Here is a 27,042-nt window from a genome sequence, read left to right as displayed (position 1 = left end):
CCCGTCCCATATCCCCGGAGGGACTCGGAGCGGCTTACATGGGGCCATGCCCGACATAAAAGTACAATCACAGCAATAAAACAGTAAAAACATTTTTTCACATCAATAAGACATCAACATCAGTGTGAGTAGATCAACAACAAATGTGAGTAGATCAATAGGTACCGCTCCGGTGGGAAGGTAATGGTGCTCCATGCAGTCATGCTGGCCACATGACCTTAGAGGTGTCTATGGACAACGCCGGCTCTTTGGCTTAGAAATGGAGATGAACACCAACCCCCAGAGTCGGTCACAACTGGACTTAACGTCAGGAGAAACCTTTACCTTTACCTTTAAACATAATGAACATTTAACATTACAAAGATTAAACTTGGCAGAGAAGAATGGGACCATGGAATTGTAGGGTGCATCTACACTATAGAATGAATGCATTTTGACCTCACTTTAACTGCCATGTCTCAATGTTGTGGAGTTCTGGGGTATGTAGTTCGGGCAGGAAAGGATTTGTGAAATGACAGCTTGAGCCATGGCAGGTGAAAGTGGGCTCAAACTGTATTAATTCTATAGTGTATAGAGTCATTTCTTTTTTCCCCCAATGGAAACTTTTCAGTCGTCTTCTTCTGTGCCCACTTTTCCTTTCAAAGGACCTGTAGAGCAAAGGTAAGTTTGGAGAGAGAGAGAGAGAAAAATATATATGAATGAATGCTAGATGGCATTGATGCTGCAAAGGGGAGAAGCAGCAGCTCTGAGCTGACCATCTGCATCGGAGCCCAAGGAAGGGTTAATTCAGCCCCGTCCACGTGGGAGAAGGAGGAAGAGGAGGAGGCGCCTTCCTGCTCCGCCTTTGGGGTTTGGGGGTGGGGGGAGGAGGGCTGGCTTGCGAGAGCCCCCCCAGAAGAGGCTGCCTGTGGGTGCCCGGAAAAGGGGGGAGCCTGGGCAGAACCGGCGCCGCGTTGCAAAGGGTGAGTGAGTGGCACAAGGAGGGCCTCCCCGGTTTGCAAGGCCAGGGAATGGGGAGGGGGGCAGAATAACAGGGGGCTGTGCTTGCTCTTGAAAGCGGGTGTGGGGAGGGGAAGCAGACCCTCCCCCAATGTAAGGTAGGATATGGGGGTCTGCAAGGGAGAGGGATCTCTTTTTGCCCCTCCCACCCCCAGCCACATCAAAAGAGGCAAAATGGCTGCATTCCCCTTGTCTTGGTGTCAAATGGGGGGGGGAGGGAATAAAAGAGGGGGCTTGCAATGCCCAGACGCGTCCTTTGCTTGCAAAGAGGGGAATTGGGCAAACCCAGGGTAATGGGGAGGGGGACTTGGATGGCCAAAGCTCTGATCTCCCTTGTATTCATGTCCAATGGTTTGGGGGGGGGGGTCTTTTATTTGGGGGCTTGCCTTTTAAGGAGCCTAGGAAGAAGACAGCTTTCCTTTAGGGGTTCTAGGAATTAGTTAGCTTTCCTTTATGGGGGTCTTTTAAGGAGAGATCACTTTGGGGGGTTCTACTGAGGCTGGAGAGACCCTCCCTCTCCTTGAAAAAAGGGGTAGAAATTTGAGACCTCTTTGCTGGAAGAGAAGCAATGTTTACATTCATGATTTTTTTTTAATTATCTTTATGGGAAGGGGGTCTTTCAGCCTCTGGTTTTGTGGAGTTTCAGGAAAGTGTTGCTTTGCACAGGTGTTGGATTTAACAGCAATATTTAAAAAGTTTCCTGCTTTGGGAAAAAAATAGGTGAGATGAAGACCCTGCCCACTTTGGGGCGGGGGGGGGGCAGCTTAAATGTGCCCGTGGCCTTAAGCAGCCCCAAGTTCAGTCCTTTCCCCAGCTTTGTTTACTAACCCGTTTGTACACTTAATGAACGGATTGATCTCAATTGTCTACAGTTCTCCATTAATTGCTTACAGGTAATAATTAGAAGGAGGGTATCTAAGGAAGTGGGCTACGGTCCATAAAAGCTTGTTACAAATCAAACTTTTGAGCTATTCAGTTGCCACAAGATGTATTTATTGTAATTAGAGGGGAGACGAGAAAACCCACAATAGATGGGTTTTCATTCATTTCCTTGAAATTAATGGATTTGTATTTTTAATTGGTATCCCTTGTCTGCTCTTGGGCTCTTTTCTGTTGACACTTTTGTGTATTTCAAGGATGCTATTAGCAGTCATTACTGGATTGTTTGGAAAACGTAATGATGAAATTTGGACATCTTTCCAGCATATATATATGTGTGTGTGTGTGTGTGTATGTTTAGCCCCTGATAGCGCAGTGGGTTAAACCGCTGAGCTGCTGAACTTGCGGACCAAAAGGTCAGTGGTTCGAATCCGGGGAGCAGGGTGAACTCCCACTGTTAGCCCCAGCTTCTGCCAACCTAGCAGTTTGAAAACATGCAAATATGAGTAGATCAATAAGTAGCACTAAGGTGGGAAAATAATGGCGCTCCATACGGCCATATCACACCAGAAGTGACTTGCAGTTTCTCAAGTCGCTCCTGACACGGGGGGAAAAATGCCGGCCACATGACCTTGGAGGTGTCTATGGACAACGCCGGCTCTTCGGTTTAGAAATGGAGATGAGCACTAACCCACACAACTAGACTTAATGTCAGGGGAAAACCTTTACCGTTACCTAGATATAGATATATGATCTATATTAAATTTAATGGAATATTAGATGCCAGTGAAACCAGTTTCAGCCCTATCCAAAACTCCCAAAGCTTTGATACATTTTTTGTTATACTCCACAAAATTATTAGAGAATACAGCTCTATACCTTTAGAAGAATAATTGCAATCTAAACAGACCAGTTTTGACATAACTGCCTGTCTCAGGTAATCTGTTAGATTTTTGAGGGAGTGGGGAAATCTTCCCTTTATATGTAAATTGGTTTATTTGTCTTTGCAAAACATTCTCCTGCTGCTAAGTTTATTTGTTTTCATAAGGATCTTCATTAGCGATCATCTTGTTCCTGTCCATTCATGTTTTTCAAAGAAGGAAAGGGATATTCCCATTTTTTTGAAAACCAGATATTGAAGATTCCTTTTTAGAATTACTGATGTGGGTGGAGGAAAACTTTCTCAGATTAATATTAATATATTCTGTCTGTTTGAAACTCGATGATAATCACTCAAAGATCAAGACTTTCGCTAAGTGGCAGAAGCATTTACATTTGAGTTTAATTGTGTCTCAGTAGAAAGAAAAGGGTATATATTCAATCAAATACCAGTAATAATAAAAAATAAATATTATAGAGAAATTTGCATTCCCCCCCTCTAATTATTAACTGTCAACTAATTGTAAATTTGGAAAGTCTTAATTTCCCTAGCCTTCTTATTTTTGGAGAAAGACTGCTCGTGATGCATTTGTTGTTTATATAATGATGTTTGGATTTATATCCAACTTTATTGTCGTCACTTAGTAATTGTTTTATTAATGAGCTGTGAGATCAAATACAGTTGGGGGCAGAGATGTGGCAATGGGGAAATACTGGTTCAACGCGTTGACCCTGAAGGATGATGGTATTTATAGTGGTTTTCAAATGCTAAGCACTGACCTCATCTTAGCCCCTTTCAGTGAAGGAAAAAAACGAGAAAGAAGGGCATCTTTTATCACATTTTTTAAGGACTTGGCAGCAGAATTGCAAAAGCATTTTGCAGAATGGGACAAATCCATTATTTTGACTTCCAGAGTCCATCTACGCTGTAGCATTCATGCAATTTGATTCCACTTTAATTGTTATGGATTCATGGGAATTGTAGTTTTACAAAGTCTTTAGTCGTCTCTGTCAAAGAATCTGATGTCTCACCAAACTACAGATCCCATGATTCCATAACATTGACCCATGGCATTTTACATGGTGTCAAACTGTATTTATTATTCATTACGGCTGCATCCATGATGAGTTTGCTGCTTGCTTTAGGCAAGTAGCTAAATCACAAATTAACTGCCTCTGTCCGTCCTAGTAGTAGCCCCCCATGTAATACTGCATTACTTTTTTGAGCCAGGAAAGCACAATGCTTTGTGTTGACAGTAATGTCCTTAGAGTTCTCTCTGCCATCTGGGCAGAAGACAGAAATATGTGGGGCAACCCTGCATGGCTGTACCATTTCCAAATGCAAGGAGGGGATTGCATGCTTGAGTACACAGTGTAATTGGAAACTCCTGAATACAAAAAAATTTAAAAAGTAGAAGCCCGAGGAAATCACTCTACCATGTGACTCCTCTTTTTGTATTCTAAAATGGTTCAGTCCTTGGAAGGTTGTACTCTATGATTGTCAACTCAGAGGGGGAGAAATGGGAAGGATGTGATAGCATGGCTGTGGGGTTTCCCAGGGCTGGATTAACCATTAAGCAAAATAAGCACATGCTTGGGGCACCAAGGGAAGCGGGGCGCCACAGAAATTTTCCATTGCTACATTTATCATGGATCATAGGCTGCAAAACTGAACCAGGTTCCACAAAAAGGGGCTCCCCCTATAAAAAGAGAAACAGTAGGATAGATGTTTTCAAATATAAATACAGTCAAAGTATAGAAAATAAGACATTTTCCATCTTACATTTTGTTTCATTTCAGAAAATAAATTTTCATTTCACGGTTTATTATTGTTTAGATTTTGAATTAGATGGAGACAAAGATAGAAACAGACCTTTTGAGGCCCTAAGCATGTAAGAGACTTCGGTGCCCCTTATATATTACGTGCTTTGGGCCTCATAAGGTCTGTGTATTGTCAGATCTTTATTTATGGGTTGCTTGAGTTTTCCGGGCTGTATGGCCATGTTCCAGAAGCATTCTCTCCTAACGTTTCACCCACATCCATGGCAGGCATCCTCAGAGGTTGTGAGGCCTGTGGAAACTAGGCAGGTGGGGTTTATATATCTGTGGAAGGTCCAGAGCTGGAGAAAAAAATTACAGCCTATGATATAAAAACACGCTTAATAAAACATAGAATTAAAACCAGCGAGGTTACAGTAATAGATATGCTAAAGTACGCCTTAAAGTTATGAATTCAAGATAATAAATAAAGTGCAGCAAATTCATCTGGAGTCAGGGATGAGAGAAGCCCCGAGCTAATGTCAAGTTGACCAGGAGAAGTGCGACCAGTGCAAAGAGGTCAAGGAATTATTAATGGCATTTTAGCTTCAAAGCCTGGCTGCTTCCTGCCTGGGAGAATCCTTTGTTGGGAGGTGATTAGTGGCCCTGATAAGAAACAATTCCAGACAAGAAACCATCAGAGGTTTTCTTAGGTGAGGAATACTCAAGTGGTTTTGCCAGTTCTTTCCTTTGAAATGTTGCTTCCAGTATCTCATATGCCTTGGTGATCTCCTATCCAAGTACAGTATCAGTCAGATCTGAGTTTGCTTAGGTTCCAAGATCAGACAGGATCTGGTTCTATACTTGGTTAATTCCCTGCAAAGAAAAGAAATGTATGATGTATTATTTTATTTTCAAAAGCATTGTTTTGTCTTGAAAAGCAGGCTTACCTGGTTAATTCACAGGGTATTTAATTGATTGATTGGCCTGGCTTTCTTTAATTGGGTTATAACCTTTCTCTTTCCTCCCTCAGACAGGAAACGCAGCTGCAAACGCTTATTTGTAGTGGCATCTGCTCAGTGTATGGAGGGACCCGGCTGTGCCGCAGACTCTCTGACAAAGTTCTCTCCGTCCCCGGTGATCTGCTGGCAGACTTTAGCCTAATCTTTCAATCAAATCCTGTGGCTGAAGACTTGTTTCCTGCCATGTTTGCCTGTGAGACTTGGGGTCTTGCAGGTCAGACCCCAGTCTATAATTGGGACAAGCCCATCTACATCTTGGAAGACAAAACAGAGCCTGAACAAGGATCTGGAGAACTCGATCTTCATTTAAAAGTTCTGCTTGAGCAGGAGATGTATCCAGAAATTACAATTGAGGAGGAGGAAGAGGGGGAACACGGGAGTGAAATAGTTGTTGATGCTGAAGGCGCAGCAGAGGAAGAGGAGGAGGAAGAAGTAGAGGTGGATCCAGATGGGGCAGAAGAGGAAGAGGAGGAGGAAGAAGAGGAGGAGGAAGAAGGAGGAGAGGAGGAGGAAGATGATGATGATGACGACGACGACGACGAAGATGTCTCTGTGGTAACTCCGTCACTCCCCAAACGATTGGAAGTAGTGGGAGAAGTGGAGGGAGATGACTCACTGATGGTGGTATGCACAGGGACCGTTGAAGAACTTTTGGGGTTGGAGGTATCTCCCACAGTTGAACCTGAGCAACTTGAGGAGCCCCCACAACCTCAGCGCTGGGAGGTCCAGTGGGAGGCTCTGTCGCAGGCACCACAGGCTCTGGCTTCAGGTCCAGATCCAGGTCCAGTCACAGTTCCAGCTTCAGGTTCAGCTCCAGATCCAGATCCCGTTCCATCTCCTGTTCCAGTTCCTGTTTCAGGTCCATCTCCAGCTCCTGAAATAGTGCAATCAAGCCCACCAAAACCACCACCACAACCGCCTCCACTGTCATCACCACCGCCGCCACCGCCAGAGGTTCCTCCAGTGGTGGAGATGGTGCCGATAGACTTAGAATCAGAGGTCTTCTCCACTTCTTTGGAGCAAGCAGGGAATTCTACCTCCCCGTGGGGAATGACATTTCCTGATGAGAGCCACCAAGAAACCCATGCCAGCCCAGCCAGTGCGAGCACCGGAAAGACGCGGACATCTGTCTCAGGAGGGAGTGGTTTCTCCCTGGAGTCAGCCCGCCGACGTTTCCGGCAGTTTTGCTACAAAGAGGCCGAGGGGCCACGGAAGGCTTGTGGACAGCTCTGGGAGCTCTGCAATCACTGGTTGAAGCCGAAGAACCGCACCAAGGAGCAAATCCTGGACGTACTAATCCTGGAGCAGTTCCTGGCCGTCTTGCCTCCTGGGATTCGGACCCAAGTTTGGGAACGCAGCCCTGACACTTGCGCGCGGGCAGTGGCCCTGGCTGAGGAGCTCCTGGCCAAACAAAACGAAGCAGAGAGACCAGAGGAGGAGGTGAGAGATCATTTCAGTCCCGCTTTCCCCTTTAAGACACTTAGGATGCATTTTCAGCATATAGATATAGTTCTTAACTTGGATTTGCATGCTAGTAACAAACATTTTGAACAGAACTTTTCAAACATTTTATGTCGATGACACACTTTTTAGACATGTATCGTTTTGCAACATAGTAATGATAAGTGATATAGTACTATACATAAATTGTAATAATGAAATATATGTAAAGGCAACTTATCTCATGAAAACCTTTCATTTATATATATTTTTAAATATATGATTTATTGTTTTATTTCACATAGACTCAGAATTCTCATTATGTTTGAGTGACACATCTAGACACTGCAAACAACACACCAATATGTCACAACACAAAGTTTTAAAGCTCTGATTTAGAGAAAGGGTGAGAGAGCTGTAGTTCCTCATGAAATTATAAATTGAATAATTCCAATGGGAGCAGCTTCTCCATAGATATGGGATGGTAGCAAAGGTGGTCCATTTCACTCTTTGGACAATATCTGCAGATCCTAGGTAGAGACAAACTGCATGGATGTCTTTATATTGTTTTTTTTAACTGATGATGACATTTCTATATCACTTTTCACCTATCCGTCCAAAAATCATGCAAGCAATCTTATTAAAATATTAAAACTTGAATTAAAAATGACATAAAATGATTCAAGAGTATAAAATGCCCCTAAAAGAATGAATGAATGGATAGATGGATGGCTATATTATACAGGGCTGGTTTGGTTTAAATCAAAACAGATTGAAATTGTGACACAATATATATTGATTCTCCAAAAGACTCGGTTTTAATTATTTAAAACACAGTTGAAATCACTTGTGAGGAACAATTATTTTGTCATCATTTTTAGCAGAAGTCTGTTATTGTTTAATGCAATCTTAATGCATATTCAGAAGATATAGGCACACTATGCAATTCTGAATTGATTTCAGATTAATTTTTACGTCTTTTGAAAATGAAATCCCTTATGTTTTTCTCTAGGCCCCTCATTCATGTTCACATCTATGTCATCACCCCCCCAGATTTTCTCTCTTGCCAGATAGGCAAGGTTTAGAAAGCAAGAGAGTATCTGCATTTCATATACATCACCTGTATGATTAGACTACTTTTAACATCCACAAAGCAGAAGTTCTGCAATTAGTATTCTCAATGATATCGTTGGCCTAGGCTCTTTTGTTTTGCTAATTATTGTAAAAAAAAATTGAAATCTGGTGTAAAATTTTGAAGTCCAATTTTTATATGTAAAAATATTTTTGAATTCATTGGTTTTTTTAAAAAAGCAACACATATGTTAGATCTCTATAGAGATAAAGTTAGTTTTAGCTATATTTCCCCCTCCCCCTTTACATTTTAAATGTAAGAACCAGCCCTTATGAACCCAGAGCTGTATCAACTACCATGTAAACTCATGTATAAATCAAAAGGCAATTTTGAGGCCAAATTACAGATTTTGCTTTAATCCCTGAATAAATCGAGGGCAAAACTTTAGGTCATATAACAAACAAACCTTTTCCTCTCCTTTTAGAACTGCATAGAGGGAACATATTTAGAAAGAGCTAAAGGGAAGGAGATGATGTTAATTTGAGGGTTGCAATGACGGTGGAAATATATTGCATTGTTGATCTTAAATTGTTTACATCTATACAAATGCAGGTAAAGAAAGGATTACAAATGAGGAAAAAGAATGATAATTCAGCATGAAAATGGGGGAGGGATAGAAGGGCAAGGAAAGCAAGTTGCCTCTCTTAAGGATCAAGTGACAAAAGATTCAGTGGCAAGAAGTGCCCCAATGCCATTAATGCTTTCTTTGCCCATATGAGAGAGAAAAAGAAAGGAAGGTAGGCAGGGAGGCAGAGTTCAGCAATCTGCAAGAATCATTTTGGGTGCTTGAAGTTGAGCAAAGCAGAAGCAGCCATTTTTAACAAGGGTTTCTTGCATAAACCTCTCTGTAGAACAGAGCTTTCCAAACTGTGTATCACGGTAGTTAGTTAGTGTGTTATAGAGCGGTGCATGGAATTTGTTTCTATCATTTCTTTCATATGTTTCATTTCTTCGCGAGCATGAAATGGGAAGCCCCCTCCCTGCACGAAAATCAGCTTGACACGAAAGCAAGCTGGAGCTGATCCCGGCTCCAAGCCTGCTTTCGTCTGCAGCTGATTGTCTCTCAGAACTTGCCCCCTTGCTTTGGAAAGAGAGTGTGTGTGTGTGACATGCAGGCCTAGAAAGCATGCACACCTACCAGTACCTGTAGCCGAGCACCTCTTATTCTAGAGTAAGAGGCACCCGGCTGCAGGCACTGGCAGGCGAGTGTGCTTTCCGGGCCTGCATGCCACACATACACTCTCTTTCCAAGTACCTGCAAGTACCTGCAGCTATAATAATAATAATAATAATAATAATAATAATAATAATAATAATAATAATAATAACTTTATTTTTATACCCCGCCCCATCTCCCCGAAGGGACTCAGGGCGGCTTACATGGGGCCAGGCCCGATAAAACAAACAAAACAGTAACAAAGCAATAAAACAATTATCCCAGTAAAAAACATCAACATCAATAAAAACAATCATTAAAATCAACAAGCAGGATACAGTGTTAAAAACAGGAGACTGAGCTGAGAGTAAGACAGCTGAGTGCTTCTTACTCTTGAGAAGAAACATCAGGTAAGAAGGCTCCTTAAAGCGCCTTTGGTGGGAAGCACCCGTCCATAATGGTCCGAGATGAAATTGATCTTTTGGGGGCCCCAAACCAAAAACAGATATCTGCCCTCCCGATTTTGGTAGGCTTCCAAAAAACGGATCGGGGACCTCACCGAAAGCCAGGATACGCCATGGGGCAAAGTTTACCCCAAATGCACAATCCTTGTGTGTTGGCTTCAGTTTGTAGATGTGCCGTGCAAACGTAACAATAGACCTCTGAGTTTGTGTGAAATAATCCATAAGTCATATATTTTTAAAATATAAATGAATGGTTTTCATGAGATATGTTGTATCCCCGTACATTTCATTATTCCAAGTTTATGTCTGTTACTTATAGGGAGTAAAATTGAATTACTGTGTCGTGCATGTCTACAGAGTGTGCCACCCACATGAAATGTTTGGAAAGCTTTGCTGAGGAGAGACTGTGGCAGCCATTTTTAATAGGGCTGGAAAGGCTTTCACAGTAAACTCCCATTAGAAAAACTCGTGGAGTTTTCATGTTATGTGTTTCTATTTGTTAAGTTTAAAGAAAGATCAAGCTAACGAGGTCTGTTCAGTAGTCACATTAGCTTGGGGATTCTGGTCTTGTAATCCCCAAAATTAATTATTCAGTCTTCTCCACACTTCATTGGGTTATACTCTTCTCATTCTCATCATGTATTATTTGCCTAACAGGGATATAAAATTTAACAAAGATCATTGGAGGACCTAAAAGTACCTCACAGTAAAATGGCTTTTGCTTCTAGAATCCCAGGAGTGAAGAAACAAATGCTTCAATGAAAGAAAACATTCCACTGAACACAAAGGCATTACATCTTTGGAAATGAGTAACTTTGAAGTGGTATATCACAAACATATTCTGAAAATTAACTGAACTTCATTTCCCAGTCACTAGGTTGGAAGGAAATTATTTGGTTTGGATGAGAAATGTATGACACTAATCACAAGTGTATTTGCTCTTTTTTGATATTTAGAGTCAAGACTTTAGTTCAGATTGAATTTTCTTCAGGGACTGGGATGAGACCTAAAACATATGGGACAAAACTGAACAGAGAATTAATGAGTTTTTTTAGAGTCCATTCCTTTTCTGCCCATATATCCTTGTCATAGAAGCAAAAATAGTTCAGTATTAGGTCTCTGGTTTGGACCATTTAAATATCTATACATCTAATCTGATCCATTACTTTATTTATGCAGCAGAAGTACGGTCAGCCCTCCACATTCACCCCTTCTTTCTTAATAAGGGTTGCTGTGAGTTTTCTGGGCTGTGTGGACATGTTCCAGACACATTTTCTCCTGACATTTCACCCACATCTATTGCAAGTGGGGTTTATATATCTGTGGAATGACCAGAGTGGGAGAAAGAACTCTTGTCTGTTTGAGGCAAGTGTGAATGTTGCAATTGACCACCTTGATTAACATTGAATGGCCTTTCAGCTTCAGACCTTGGAGTCATCGTGGACAACAAGTTAAACATGAGCCAACAATGTGATGCAGCAGCTAAAAAAGCCAACGGGATTCTGGCCTGCATCAATAGGGGTATAGTGTCTAGATCCAGGGAAGTCATGCTCCCCCTCTATTCTGCCTTGGTCAGACCACACCTGGAATACTGCGTCCAATTCTGGGCACCACAGTTGAAGAGATATGTTGACAAGCTGGAAAGTGTCCAGAGGAGGGCGACTAAAATGATTAAGGGTCTGGAGAACAAGCCCTATGAGGAGCGGCTTAAAGAGCTTGGCATGTTTAGCCTGCAGAAGAGAAGGCTGAGAGGAGACATGATAGCCATGTACAAATACGTGAAGGGAAGTCATAGCGAGGAGGGAGCAAGCTTGTTTTCTGCTGCCCTGCAGACTAGGACACGGAACAATGGCTTCAAACTACAGGAAAGGAGATTCCACCTGAACATCAGGAAGAACTTCCTCACTGTGAGGGCTGTTCGACAGTGGAACTCTCTCCCCCGGGCTGTGGTGGAGGCTCCTTCCTTGGAGGCTTTTAAGCAGAGGCTGGATGGCCATCTGTCGGGGGTGCTTTGAATGCGATTTCCTGCTTCTTGGCAGGGGGTTGGACTGGATGGCCCATGAGGTCTCTTCCAACTCTACTATTCTATGATTCTATGATTCAAAGCCTGGAGGAATTCTTTGTTTGGAGGTATTAGCTGGCCCTGATTGTTTCCTGTCTGGAATTCCCCTGTTTTCTGAGTGTTTTCAACATTCACACTTGCCTCAAACAGACAAGAGTTCTTTCTGCCACCCTGGACATTCCACAGATATATAAACCCCACTTGCCTAGTTTCCAACAGGCCTCACAGCCTCTGAGGATGCCTGCCATAGATGTGGGCGAAACGTCAGGAGAAATTGCTTCTGGACATTTATTTATTTATTTGCCCCATTTATACCTCACCTTTCTCACCCCAAAAGGGACTCAAGGCGGCTTACACATGGCACAATTCGATGCCCCAAAACACATATAAAATCAAAGCTTAAAATATTAAATATTTTAAAAAATTAGACATAAAAATGTAAACGTTACAACAGTTAAAAATCACGCCAACCAAAAAATCATGGTCTAAAGCAGGGGTCCCCAAACTTTTTAAACAGGGGGCCATGTCACGATCCTTCGGACCGTTGGAGGGCCGGACTATAGTTGTCCACCAAGCAATAATTAATAATAATAATAATAACAACAATAATAATAATAAAGAGGATTGGAAGAGACCCCTTGGGCCATTTAGTGCAATCCCCTTCTGCCTTTGTGCACCGAAAGCACAAGCACAGCACCCTTGACAGATGGCCACCCAGTCTCAATGTTAATAATAATAATAATAATAATAATAATAATAATAATAATAATAATAAAGAGGGTTGGAAGAGACCCCTTGGGCCATTTAGTCCAACCCCCTTCTGCCTCTGTGCACCAAAAGCACAAGCAAAGCATTGAGGCCACCCAGCCTCACTGTTGTTAATAAATAATAATAATAATAATAATACAGGATTTTGGAACACAATACTCCTGACCTCACAATTGTGTTAAAAAACAAAGTATGGATTGTCAATGTTGCAATCCCAGGTGACAGAAGGATTGAGGAGAAACAACTGGAAAAGCTGACACGATATGAGGATTTAAAGATCGAATTACAAAGACTCTGGCACAAGCCAGTCAAGGTGGTCCTAGTGGTGATCGGCACATTGGACGCAGTGCTTAAAGACCTTGGCCTGCACTTAAACACAATTGGCGCTAACAAAATTACCATCTGTCAGCTGCAGAAGGCCACCTTACTGGGATCTGCACACATTATTCGCCGACACTTGGGAAGTATCCGACATATGATCCAATACAACAGCCAGCAGAGTGTCTGCTGTGGACTCATCTTGTTGTGTTTCTAATAATAATAATAATAATAATAATAATAACAATAATAATAATGGTTTTAAGAGAAGAAGATACCTCTTGGGTCATTTAGCCCAACCCCCTTCTGCCCTTGTGCCGTGGGGGCCGGATAAATGGCTTCGATGGGCCGCATCCGGCCCCCGGGCCTTAGTTTGGGGACCCCTGGTCTAAAGCCATTCCAAGGTCATTATACATTTTAGACATCCATTCTTGCACTGCACAGTTATCCAAAGCTTGAAAAAATATGGAATGCTTCATGAATTTGCCTGTCATCCTTATGCAGGGGCCATGCTAATCTTCTCTGTATCGTTCCAATTTTAGTATATGTGCTGGCCATAAAACTTACAGCAACCCAATGATTCTGGCCATGAAAGCATTCGACAACACATTAATAACAATAAGAATTTGTCATAGAAAGACTTCACATTGCTTAATGTATGTTATGAGGCTAGAAATAGTCAACACTCTGGAAAAATAGATAATGTATCAAGAAAGAATTGATTAGACAAAGTCAGGGCTATCAGATATGTTCAGCTATAAATAAAGTGTAGCAAAAGGAGAAATAAAAGAAAAATTATTGATAGAATCATAGAGTAATAGAGTTGGAAGGGACCACATGGGCCATCTAGTCCAATCCCCTGCTATGCAGGAAAAGCACAGTCAAAGACAGAAGGGGGTTGAACTGGTTGGCCCCTAGGATTGCTCCTATTATTATTACCATCATCATCATCATCGGTGTTCCATGTTCCATTTGTTAGTTGTGTGTGTCAAAATAATGTTGAATTTTAAACACTGAATGATCTAGTGAAATTTTAGGTTACCAACTATGGATGCAGTTATAATAACACACAATAGAACAGATTGAAAAATGCAGTTGTGAGAGATTTCACAGAACTACATTTTTGCGGTGTATGATTGTGAGAAGGGCTTGGAAAGTCATGGGTTCATTTGGAGCAAAAGGGAAAACTTGTTGCAATGGTTATTATTATTGTTAAAGATCTTGTAATTAAACTTTAATTAAAAATAAAAAACAAAGGGCAGCACAGATTTACAACCCAGAGTTCAGGGATCTAGTTGCATTCACAAAAGAAGCTCCCAAACAAACAAACAAACAGGACAGCCAAGAAAAAGTGGCAGCAAAAGGATGACAGGAGAGGACCAGCCTTAGCGAGAATGAAGCAAATTAGAAGGGATGAAGCAAATGAGCAGAGATGAGAAAAATGGGGAAATAGGAGTAAGTTGATAGGTCAAGAAAGAAGGGAAGCACAAATTCAGATTCTTTTGTTTGGGAATTCCTTAAGAATAGAGAGTGAAGGGGATTCATGATGTATCAAAATCAAATTTTTATTTATGAGTTGCTTGAGTTTTCTGGGCTGTATGGCCATGTTCCAGAAATATTATCTCCTGACGTTTCGCCCACATCTATGGCAGGCATCCTCAGAGTTGTGAGGTCTGTTGGAAACTAGGCAAGTGGGGTTTATATATCTGTGGACAGTCCAGGTTGGTAGAAAGAACTCTTGCCTGTGTGAGGCAAGTGTGAATGTTGCAATTGATCACCTTAATTAGCATTTAATGGCATTTCAGCTTCAGAGCCTGTCTGATTCCTTCCTGGGGGAACCCTATCTTGGGAGGTGTTAGCTGACACTGATTGTTTTAATTCGGGAATTCCCCTGTTTTCAGAGTGTTGTTCTTTATTTACTTTCTTGATTTTAGAGTTTTTAATATTGGTAGCCAACTAGTATAGGAGCCCACTGTACAATCATCCATCCACATCAGTGCAACGTTTACATTCGGTTAGGTTAGAATATAAATTAAAAATTAACACCATTTCAAAAAATATTTATAAGGCCACACTCTGACATATTGATGATTATTTTTGGGACATGCCTTGTCTCTTCTATCAAGCACAACTGCAAAACCAGCCCCCAATCTCCAGTGTGGAATACACATTAATTTATTAATTCCTAGCATTTAATCAAACCATTCCTATATCTTGTCTTTCTTTCAAAAAATATTTATGCAAAACCTAGTATCGTCCTTGCAAAAAATTAGGCAAACCTACAACTGTACAATTGTTCTTCATAAAAGTGCACTTAGTAAATGCACTGTATGGATTTGATACACACATGCAGTTTTTAAATGTTGTGATGCATTTTTTGTCCTTTGCAAAAGAAAAGTCCTCAGTTTGTTGACACTACAGTAAGATAGTGCCTTTTCCTCGATATCTGTCAAGGAGAGGGAAAATCAACAATTTCCATCTCTGTTGATGATATGACTTATTCAGAAGGTACAAAACTGCCTCAAACGGGACTGAATTATTTCTCCATTTTGCTTTGGTTGGGTAAGGAAAGTTGGGTAAGGAAACATGTGTAAACATGTTGCTCCCAAGCACTTTATTGTGGACCTCTTGGGACACATCCAAATTCCCTGGACATCCCCTCCCATTTCCCAGGTTTTGAGGAGGCAAAATTTGCAGAAAAAAACTACCCAGAAAATGACATTTGGAGTTAATTTGTACTTACATGCACCTCAAAGCTCTCTAAATCCTGAAAAAATGAGCCAAACCCAGAAATGGCATCATGTCATTCACAGGTTGTCCAAAGAATATTGATGAAAGCTGTTGAAAAAGCAGGAATTTTTCATCTGCAGAGGTGAAAGAACAATAAATTGGCCCTGATTGGGGAGTTCTTTCTAATAACCTCTTAATTGTTGTTGTTGTTGTTGGGGTTTTTTTTTTGTTGGGCTTTTGTTTGAATGAGGATTGAACCTGGGTTCTTATTCAAGTGCCCATCCACAATGATATCTGTTCGGTATCATCCTGGACTCCACAAGTCTCCAGTACCCAATGAGTAGCTAGACTAAGAAAACAGGGTTAGAATGAGGGATTCCTTTCTCTATTCCTACGAATGCCTTCCTAGGAGGGGCTTTATGTCTCTACTCCTCTCTTCCTGTTTGCTGTTATCTCCTCCCCCATTTGAAGATGTGGAAATGTGATCTCTTTGAGATATGAGGTAACTTCCTCTCTATTGCTATGTTGTTTGGGCCTAGGCTTCGACCACATTGTCGGCCTCCATTTTCCCTTCTCTTCTGCCTTTGATGTAGCTGCATGCATATTTTTCCTGATATCTTTACCTTTTGCCTTCCTTAGAATTTGAGATTTAGAAAGTTAATTAGCTCCAAGAACTTCCCTATCCAGAATGTATTTCTTTTACTTCAATAAATACTTTTGAACTTATATTTTTGGCTCTTCAATCCTGTGCCATCCTAAGCAACACAGGCTTATCCCAGCTCACCACACATAAGTTTCTGCTGTTTGTCAAGTGTGTTTCTGGCACTCTGCTATATTTTTGGTGAAATCACCCTAAGAGAGGGTTATTTTGAGTCTAACCGCTCAATAGATTCCCAACAGTATCAATCCTGTTTTAGCCTTAGATTTCATATGTTTGACAGTAGGATACTTTTTTTTTTGAAATGGTGGACCTGGTTCCAATGTTCCAAGTCTCTCTTTCCTTGGAAAGCAGCCTCCAGTGAAGTGAATCGGAGTTTTCAGGGACAGCTGTGTATCTTCCTTAAATCTGAGTAATTAGAAATAGCTGGGATTCCAGGAGTCAAGAATCTAGGTCAGTGGGCTGTGTGTGTGGCCTTGGGCAGGGTTGGACATTTTTTGTTCCGCTCTTTTGAACTCAGGCTTTCGCCTCCGTTGCCCTCCGCACTATCCCATGACTCTGGCAGGCTGCCACAGGTTGTGCCACAAGTTTGGGATCGTTCTTAAAAAGTCAATGATTTACAAGGCTGACCCAAGACATTTTGTTGTTTGAGGCAGAGTGGCCTCATTTATCTAGATCAAGGTGCCAAGTATTCAAAGCTTGACAAAACCAAATGACTGATTCATTAATAATATTTGTTATGTCCTTCCGAATTATGTTGCCTCTAAGGCAAATCTGTCAGGGCTTTTCTTGACAAGGTTTATTCATAGAGGGATTTGCTTTTGTCTTCTTTTGGGGTTTAGAAAATTTGACTTGGACAAGATCATCCAATGGGTTTCTAGAGCTGAGTGGGGATTCAAATACTGGAGTAATAATAATAATAATAATAATAATAATAATAATAATAATAATAATAATAATTTTATTTCTCACACGTGTCTCCTCATAGCTCTAGGCAGGTTATAGCATAATTAAAACACATCATAGATTGATGCTCAAACCACTATACTACACCGTTTCTAATAGTATGTGTGCATGCCTTCAGTCACATGTTGACTTATGACAACCCTACAAATATCATAAGGTTTTGTTAGACAAGGAATCTTCAGAAGTAATTTTGCTAGTTCCATCCTCTGACACAGGTTGAGGCTACAGCACTTGGTGTCTGTTGGTGGACTCTCAACCAAGTATTAACCAGGGCTGACCTGCTTAGCTTTCAAGATCAGACAGGATCTGGTGCCTTTAGAGTATTTAGTCCCACATATATAAGCACAGACTCATACACACACACACACACACACACACACACACACAGTATATATATATATCCCCCTACATCAAAAGTTCTTTGGTGGCTTGCACTCAAATCTATGTAAATAATTTAAGCCAATAAAATAATTTAAACATTGTGAAAACACAATAAACTGTTGAAAAATCTGAAAAATGTAAAACTAAATATATTTAGAAGTCTATTAGGCGTCACTGTTGACCACAGTGTTGACCTTAATCAGGTCTCCAAGGGGAAGGCATGCCACAACCAAGAAAGGCCTTCTCTTAGATTCTCACGCAATTATTTTATCACATGAGGCAGGAAATCCCACAAGGATCCCTCTTCTTATCCTAACCTTGCCGCCCCAGGCTATAAAAATAGGGTAGCAATTGGTGACTTTTCCTTTGCTTCTATGTTCTGAAATGCTTTAGTCTCTGCTGACAATTGTCTCCTGTTTTGATATCCTTTTTTTTGCTTAGTTGCTTTACATTTTTTTACAGATTGGACAGTGAGTACTAGTTAGTAGGTAAATTAGGTGACTGAATTAATGACTGAATAGTAACAAATTTAATAAATCTGTAAAATATTATGGTGCCTTGTTGCTTGAAATGACTGTTTTATACCGCCTCATGCTAGGGATAACTGGCTTTATTGTTTTATATGAGGGGGCCAAAAGTCACAAAGAGTTCATATGTATACTATATATGATGCTATGGTATTTTTTACAAGATTTTATTTTTCACATGTAATGTAAATTTATGCCATGTATATGATGCTATAGTATTGTCATTTTTTTAAAAAGTAAAGGAATGATTGAATATTGAAACCCCTTTATGACTCTTCCCATCCGTATACTTGTTACTCCAGTATCTGTTAATATTTGGATCTAGGATTCCCCTCATGGATAACAAAATCTGTGGGTGCTCAAATCCCATTATGGTATACACTAGAATAATAAAATTGTGTCCCTTGTTTAAAATGGCACCCCCTGTATAAAATTGCAAAATCTAGGTTTGATTTGGGATTTAAAAATGTTTTTATGCTGCGGATGGTTGAATCTGTATTGACTGTATCTTGCTTCATTTTTGCCAAAGGCGCTTAGACCCCTTTACTGTTTCCGTGGTGTCAAGGCAGGTACCACAATCATAGTCTTTTACTGTCTATTGCAGCAACTTCCCTGTATCTTACAGGTCTCTAGCTCTTATTGCATTCCCATTCTTCCCTGCCTGTCCTCTTCTAAAAGATGGTTATGGCTGCCTGCAAACCCTGGAAGGACCTTTGCACCTGTTGTGCTCATCGAATTCACAGAAACCAGCGCAATGCCTTTTGGGAATGGTAGTCCTGCAACCTAGGAAACAAAGGGTTTGCTCCTCTCTCTTACCAGCTGGCTGCCTCGCATTTTCCACAAACCTACAAGACAGACAAAATGTCCACTCTTGTCTGCTTGAGGCAGATAAAAGCAATCCTATGTTAGAGACCCAGCTTTTGCAAAATAAAATTACATATATCAAGACAGAAACTCCCGCTAAGAAAACAAAATGCATAACCTACATATTGCAGTCAGAAATGGTGTGTCATTTGTAGAGATTGTCAGAAGGCCATAAGTGGCGTGAATTTATTGGAGGCTTCTAAGCAGCAGATGGAGAAGTGGATGGGAGGGAGCCAGCATTACAGGTCTGCTTCCATTTCCCCGACTATCAAACAGAGCTGTGGATTCTGCTTGGCCATGACACAAAGAATACAGACCTGAATGCAGAATCGAGCTATAATATTAGCTCTAGCAAATTTCCAGACATGCTTTTTGGTTTTTGTTGTTCTTTATATGGGAGTTCCACTAATACATTTTTTAAAATATATTTTGTGTGTCTTCTCGCATGCACCCACATTTATTATAGATTCGTATTAGAATAAAATCTCAGATCCTCTTTGTTCAGGTTTGAAAAGTTACTGGTTTTGGACTACAGCACAAAAAAATCTGAAGGATTCTGTGAGCGGTAGAGGCAGTATAATCAACGGTCCATATATAAGCCCTTTGAATTGTCACCATTTATTAATATGAGACTCAATTTCTCTGTTCCTGTGCAGGATCCTGGACCGACAATTTAAGAAGCATTGAGCTAGAGAAAAATGACAAATAAGTTGGCTGTCATTTCTAAAAAATATTTTAGTGTAGCTGTGTATTGCCTCTGTATGCATATTAGTAAATCTAGGACAGATCTTATGATCCTCACTGTAAATTTAGTTAATTAAATATAGAGTTTGGGGAAAGTTGGGGGTTTTTTTTGTTTTTGATTACACCATTGGGGAAGTTCGCAGCAGAATTCCTGGAGTTGTAGCTTATTGTGTTGTCGAAGGCTTCATGGTCAGAATCACTGGGTTGTTATGAGTTATCCAGGCTGTATGGCCATATTCCAGGTCATACATATGTCAGGAGAGAATGATTCTGGAACATGGCCATACAGCCCGGAAAACTCACAGCAACCTTGTAGTTGGTACGTTTTCCTAGGCTCCACACCAGAAGGAAGATGGCATAAATAAATAATATAAATACAATAAATAAATAATATAAATAAGTAGTCCAGATGTTTGCGAACTCTGGTTAAACTTTAGCCAATAATTAATTGGTTTCCATGATGAATGTGGTTTTTGGCTTCCTATTTTAGGATTCAGATCTATTTGAAGAAGTGGTTGTGAACTTTCCTGATGACGATCAGGTCCTATCAGATGCTGAACAGGGAGAAACATACACTGAAGCAGATCAGAGGGGTGACGTGGATATCTGTTTGCTAGGTATGTATTTTTCATTTCTTGTTTGGGCTGCTGCTTCTTTAGCACCCAGAGGACTTTATTCCTTATTTTTCTATTATATAAGTTTGCTTCCATCCTGTATTTGAGCATCTTACAAGACAGAAAACAATCCAGACATGACACCTGTAAGTCAGAATACAAGAGGCATCTTAGAAGCACACACTGCCATGATTCAGATGATCCTTGAAAAAAATTAATTGGTCTGACATTAGCCATCTTAAGGCATCCGGGGGCCAATCCTACCACATTCGCCAGCCCCTCATTCTGCTTTCCATCATGAAGACTCAGCCAGAGTTTGAACCCTCTTTCTGCCAATACATCACTTCGACTTATTCTAACTCCTTCTGCCAGATTTTAAACCTCTTTCCTACCAGTCCACCTCCTTGATTCACTTTGTCTGCTACAGATTCTAAGCCCCTTTCCCAGACAGAAGGTATAGGGTGAGAAGGTGGATCAGTGGGAATGAAGTTTAAAATCTGGCCAGAGTGAAATAAGTATATTTGCCTCAAATAACGTCAGAAGCATCTGCTCTTTTGAGTACTTTTTTCCTTTGCAATACTCATAGCCAGACCACTCAATGAGCAGAAGCAGACATTCGCTTCAGCCAGCGGATTGCAGAGGAGACAGGTATGATAGGGCAGCAGTTTTCACTTCAGAGATGTGGGAAGTGTATACGGAGTCTTCAGATTGACTGGTAGGATACAATGCACTTTAACTTGTAGATAGCGTTGGGGTGCTATTTGTGTTTTTATCTCGGGCACCAAAACTGATTTTTGGGTTGGTTCTGACTATTGAAGCACCACTACCCTTGGTTATTTTGAGGGTGTTGCTTGAGCTCCCCAGGAGAACACATTATGTTGGGGAGGTGTTCAGGGTGAGAAAGTGATTACCTTTGTGTGTTGCAAGACTTGTCTCAACTTAGCTACCGCATTAGCTAATTTCTCCTCTTCTATAGGATCTTCTGACACAGAAGCAACATGGGATTCTTCAGCAGAGGAAGGTGGCTCAGGTAGGTACAATAGAGAAGAATCTCCCAACCTGTGCATGGTAGCAGGAAACACAGCTTGGAAATGTTTGGTTTTTTTTTTAATTCCTGGAGGAACTTGCAGAGTTTTATTTCAAAATAGGTAATTGCTCCTGTAACCAGGGGGAAGCAGCTCAAATCATATTATTTCAGGTTATTAAAGATCAACAGAAATCTAGTTCTTTCGTTAGTTAAGCATCTATTTAAGTTTCCTGCCTCAGGTATAAAAATATTGGGGGCATGTTGAGGTTCCATCCTGGGTCAAAAGTCCAGAAAAATCTTTTCAGAGCCTAATCTTAGAAGTATTCCATCTTTTTATTGCACGTATGTAAATAGATATTAGGTTTGCATATTATATTTTAAACCTTTGAATTTTGAAGTACTGTATATACTCGAGTATAAGCCGAGTTTTTCAGCCTCCCCTCGGCTTATACTCAAGTGGGGGTCCTCAGTTTATACTTGAGTGAGGGTATCTATTTTTATTTTTGAAATTTACCAGTAGCTACTGCATTTCTCACCCTTGTCTTATACTTGAGTCAATAAATTTTCCCAGTTTTTCGTGGTAAAATTAGGTGCTTCGGCTTATATTCGGGTCAGCTTATACTCGAGTATAAAATAAAAAATGGTAGAATGCAATATTTTTTTTAAAAAAAACAGTTACCCACCCACCTACGTACGTGCTTATGTACACACCCTCATACAATTTCCATCAACTTCTCATGAGCACAATTTCATTTCGTTCTGTTTTTTAATTTATGAAATTCATATTCTGTTTTCCTTCAAGGATACTACTGTTTATCTCCCCAATTTTGTCTCAAAGGCCTTCTACGCTACCGTATGATCCAGATTATCAAAGTGGATAATCCACATTATCTGCTTTGAACTGGGTTAGATGAGTCTACACTGGCATACAATCCAGTTCAAAGCAGATAATCTGGATTTTATATGGCAATGTAGAAGGGGCCTCAGCGACAACCTTATGTTTGCAGTCAATCATTTATTTGCTGTTTTGTAACCCATGGATAGAAAATTACCTGCAGTTGACCCAGTTCAGAGATCCTTCAGTTCAGTACCACAATATCTCTTCCTTTGTTATCTTAAAAAAGAAATACCTATAGTTCTAACCCTCCAAAAGAGAATAACAGCAACTGAGAATTCACAGCATGTATGGAATGCTAATTGTTGAGTGGGAAAAGTGAAAAACCTGTACAAAGTAGATTGGAGTTCTTTAAACACAGAGAAGTTCTTAATGCAGCATGTTGTCTTAGGCCCCATTGGTTCTATTTATAATACAACTACTTTTTGAAAGCTGCAGATGATTAGTTCTATTTTGGAAGAGGCATTCTCTTTACCTTGCAAGAGAGAGGTATTCACTGCAGAGAACAGAAAATAGAATGCCTCTATCAAAGTATTGCCTGCTGCAGCACATTATCTCAAAAGAGAGGAAACAAATAGTTAATTTAACCCCAATGCATAGAATGTAAACGATGGCTGGTTACCAGAACCATGCTATTATCAAGTTTAATAGCTCAATTGGCTTCCAGTCTGTTTCTGGCACAATCAAAAACGTTCAGAAGCCACAGTGGTGCAATGGTTTAAACCCTTGTGCTGGCTGAACTGCTGACTTGAAGGTTGGGTTACTGACCTGAAGGTTGGCGTTCAAATCTGCCAGATGGAGTGAGCTCCCATCTGTCAGCTCTAGCTTGCGGGGACATGAGAGAAGCCTCCTAGCCAGATGGTAACACATCCAGGCGTCTCCTGGGCAACATCTCTGTAGACTGTGAATTCTCTCACACCAGAAGCAACTTGAGTTCATCTTCAAGTGGTTTCTGACAGGATAAAAAATAATATAAAAAAACATTGGTTATAAAGTTAAAACTTGGTTGTGCGACCAGGCTTTCGAATAACAGTTAGCAGCACTAATTATTATTATGTACGCTGGAACTCAATCGACAGACCCAGCCCTTTAAAATTGAACACGCCCATCTGTATTTTAGAATGTGTTTTATGAATGTCCGATGTAAGTTAATAATTTTAACTGTTTTATAGTGCATTGTACAATTTTTATATATGTGTTTTATTGTAAGCCGCCCTGAGTCCCCTGTTGGGTGAGAAGGGCGGGATATAAATATTGTAATAAATAAATAAATAAAGTCATATAAAATTTAAATTCAGGCTGTCCAACAAACTATATCTCTCCTTATAAGTCTCCTTGGACCCAGAGGTCCTTCTCTCAGTCTCACAACCTTCACAAGGAGTAACTGGTAGGGATGCAAGTTAGGGTCTATTTAGTAACTGCTTCTGGGCTCTGGAATTCCCTTCCCATTGAGACCTGAAAAGCATTCTCCTTGTGATTCCCCCAGCAGGAAAAGACTTTTTTATTTTAGCAGGTTGCGATAACTGAATTATTACTTTAACTAAGTGAACACTTTAAAATTCATTGCGGTGAAACTTGTGAACTCTCTCCTACCCCCTTCTTTTTAAAGCAGGTGCCAGGACACCCAGCAGAGCAGACATCTCATTTGAATTTGTGGAAAGACTCAATGGAGCAATGCCACACTTGCCTCCCAAAAGGATCCGTGTGAGAGAGAAACGCCACCCTTGCATGGAATGTGGGAAACGGTTCCGGTGTCAGTCAGAGTTGGCCCTGCACCAGAAGGTCCACATGAGGCCCAAATCATATCACTGTGCCGAGTGTGGGAAGCAGTTTGGCCGATCCTCGCATCTCACCAGGCACCAGAAAACCCACATGGTCGAGGAATGCCATGTTTGTACAGAATGCGGCAAAAGGTTCCGCTGGTCAACAGAGCTCACCATCCACCAGCGGATCCATACAGGCGAACAATCGCAGTTCAGCCTTGATTCTGATACATTGTTCCAGTGGCCCCCAGAGTTCCCTGTTCACTCAGGCCTTTACGCAGGAGAGAAAACTCCTCCGGCGGCCAACTTCGCCAAGCCCCCCACGGTCAAGAAACCCCACCTCTGTCCAGAGTGCGGGAAAGGTTTCCGGTGGCCGTCGGAGCTGGCAGCGCACCAGAAAACCCACAACAAAAACAAACACTACCTCTGTCCGGAGTGTGGGAAAGGATTCCAATGGCCCTCGGAGCTGGTTGCGCACCAGAAAACCCACACTGGGGACAGCTCACCTGTCGTTAACAACTGTGGCAACAGCAATGGTCATGTCCCTACATACCTTGGAGCTGCTACGCCCGAGAAGCGCCATCTTTGCGGTGAGTGTGGCAAGGCCTTCCGGTGGCCCTCGGAGCTCGCCACCCACCAGAGAATCCACACGGGAGAGAAGCGTTACTTCTGCACCGAGTGCGGAAAAGGATTCATCTGGCCCTCGGAGCTGGCTGCTCACCAGCGAACCCACACTGAAAAGCAAGCCTACCAGTGCATGGAATGTGGGAAGGTTTTCCATGACCTCTATGCCCTCACAAGGCACCAGAAGACTCACCTGGGGAGCAAGGTCTACCCCTGTGCTGAATGCGGAAAGACTTTTAGCCGCCAGTCTCACCTGACTCGACACCGGATCACCCACACCGGAGAGAGACCCTACCCATGCATCGAGTGTGGGAAAAGGTTTGGCCGGCAGTCTCACCTCACTCGGCACCTGAGAATTCATACGGGAGAGAGACCGTATGAGTGTGGGGAGTGCGGGGTGAGATTCAGAAGGAGGCACAGCATGATCTACCACCAGAGGATCCACATGAGAGACGGGGCTGGAGGAATGGACATGGCAAACCTTCCAGATATGGAAAACCTTCCAGACGGTTTCCAGAGCCCCATTCATGTAACGATCTGAAACTTTGGCATGGGTGGCTGAGGGTGTGGATGGGGAGGACAGAAAACTTGCCTACAAAGCAGACCCAAAACGTGAGGCTGTCCAGAGGGGCAGCACTGTCTGATCTGATGGGTAGGTGCCTCAACTTTCCTGAAGGCCCCAGCACATGCTACACAGGGACACCTACACAATTTGTCTGATCACATGCTGCTTTGTTGTCACTAGAGAAAACCTGGATCCCCCTCACTTCCTCACTGTTGGGGATTTTTTTGCAGCCAGATTAGCCCCACTGCTATAACTCTGTAGATTTTGCCCCTTGTAGCAAAGAGAAACCACTGGAAGGATTTATCCCCTGCTCCTTTTGAACACCTAGAACACCCTGTTCTCTGGAACATGTGCATTGGAGTCCATAAATTAGTCTTTCTGCCTCCCCAACTTTCTTTGTAGCCCTGTTGTTGTTTTTTTACCCTCCTTGTATCACTGGGCCAGCAGACTCATGTGAAAAGAAAACTGTGGATTTCCCAGTGTCCGACTCTATGGGGCCACAGGTTGGCTGGGTTGCATGTGGTGCAGGACACCTTTGTTTTCAAATTGTTCATATAAGGAAGAATTCAAATAAGTGCCACTTTTCTCGCAGTAGCTCTGCAGCAATAGGGAGAAGCTGCGTCTTCCCAAATTCTCCCCCTTCTGAGCAAGAACCCATTTCTGGATGAAATCTGGGAATCCCTTTCTTTAGTAACAGTTTCCTTTTCTTTCCTACCCGATTAAAAAACATATATAAATTTCCAAAGGGCATAAAGCAACCCTTCTCTATCTCTAAAGGGAACACATTCTAATAAGCACTTCCCTTTAATACCAAGACATCAGGGGCCTTGGCTGCCGTATATAACCCTATGGTCTTTCAGAAAAATAGAGAGGCAAATTTTGGTGTTTTCACAGGAAATCAAAATATGTCATCCCAATTTGGGCCAGAGTAGTTTTTCCCAGTCTGGCATCCTCTAGATAAATTGGCCTAAACTTTCCATCATGCATCCCAGGTTGGGGATGATGGGAGTAGTAGTCGAATACAGCTTGAAGATTGCCTGTGAGAGGTGAAAAGAAAGGGTGTTTCAGTGTGCAGTAATGGTGCCTTCTTGACCCTCCAACTACAGTATTTCTCTAAGAGTGCATATTTCCTTTGGAGTAAGTGCCACTGCCGTTAATGGGCTTACTAAGTGCATTTATAATTGCAATAGGAAAAAAAAACCAAGAAAAGAAGGGCCTTTGCCAACTCAGAATTGCGAAGAGTATCTGGTCCAAATTTGGGCTCAGCTTTGGTTATAAGAACCCCGGGAGGGCTGGAATTTCTTTCTATCTGGTGACTCCTTATGGTGAGAAAAATATGTACCTGCCCACCCAAGGACTTTTATCTGAATTTTTTTTATTTTATTATATTATTATTATTGCTGGTCCCACCTTTTTTGTTGTTTGGATCCCCCTTTGACACTATTGGAACTTGTTAAAGAAAAAAGAATGAACTTGTTTTGAGAAATAACTTAATAAAACAAAAAGCTTTCTACGAATAATCCTTTGTGTATCATGTATTATGCAGAGTGAAGCAAGGTGACTGGAAGTAGGTCTAGACCAGTGGTTCCCAACCTGTGGTCCGTGGACCACCAGTGGTCCACAAGAACTACAATATGGTCAGCGGACACATCTTTACTGCTACAGATAATAGCACAGGCCAACAAAAATACATGTCTTGATGTCTTCGTTCTTAGGCCTGTACCTGGGGTTATTTGCGGTGCTGATTCAGAAAATTGTATTAGATAGACCACATCAGCTCTAGATTATTAAATACGGTTTTCTGTGG

The 27,042-nt window shown here is 41.5% G+C and overlaps 1 protein-coding gene and 1 non-coding gene across 3 annotated transcripts; one reads left to right on the top strand and one right to left on the bottom strand.

The window, feature by feature from the left end:
* Positions 1–687: 687 nt before the first annotated feature.
* Positions 688–26,755, top strand: LOC100567933 (zinc finger and SCAN domain-containing protein 2). Of its 2 annotated transcripts, none has more exons than XM_008117535.3 (5): positions 688–962; positions 5,549–6,977; positions 20,238–20,364; positions 21,338–21,391; positions 23,896–26,755. In XM_008117535.3, the coding sequence occupies exons 1-5, from the start codon at positions 703–705 to the stop codon at positions 25,209–25,211; spliced, it is 3,186 nt and encodes a 1,061-aa protein (XP_008115742.3). In that variant the 5' UTR covers positions 688–702; the 3' UTR covers positions 25,212–26,755. The 2 variants fall into 2 exon arrangements, with proteins under 2 accessions (XP_008115742.3, XP_016851669.2); XM_016996180.2 differs by having other exon boundaries at positions 23,893–26,755.
* LOC134292820 (U6 spliceosomal RNA) lies at positions 13,337–13,440 on the bottom strand. The gene has a single exon (XR_009999955.1). It is a non-coding gene; the product is annotated as a U6 spliceosomal RNA (small nuclear RNA).
* Positions 26,756–27,042: the final 287 nt, after the last annotated feature.

Source organism: Anolis carolinensis, chromosome 6, assembly GCF_035594765.1.
Source record: "Anolis carolinensis isolate JA03-04 chromosome 6, rAnoCar3.1.pri, whole genome shotgun sequence".
NCBI lineage: Eukaryota > Metazoa > Chordata > Lepidosauria > Squamata > Dactyloidae > Anolis > Anolis carolinensis.
This window is presented reverse-complemented; position numbering and strand designations above follow the sequence as displayed.

Excerpts from the sequence above, each read along its gene's own strand:
- LOC100567933 (XM_016996180.2), top strand. The coding sequence starts at position 703 with ATGCTAGATGGCATTGATGCTGCAAAGGGGAGAAGCAGCAGCTCTGAG. Across the intron at positions 20,365-21,337 it reads CGTGGATATCTGTTTGCTAG|GATCTTCTGACACAGAAGCA; the intron begins GTATGTATTTTT and ends CCTCTTCTATAG. Across the intron at positions 21,392-23,892 it reads AGCAGAGGAAGGTGGCTCAG|CAGGTGCCAGGACACCCAGC; the intron begins GTAGGTACAATA and ends TTCTTTTTAAAG.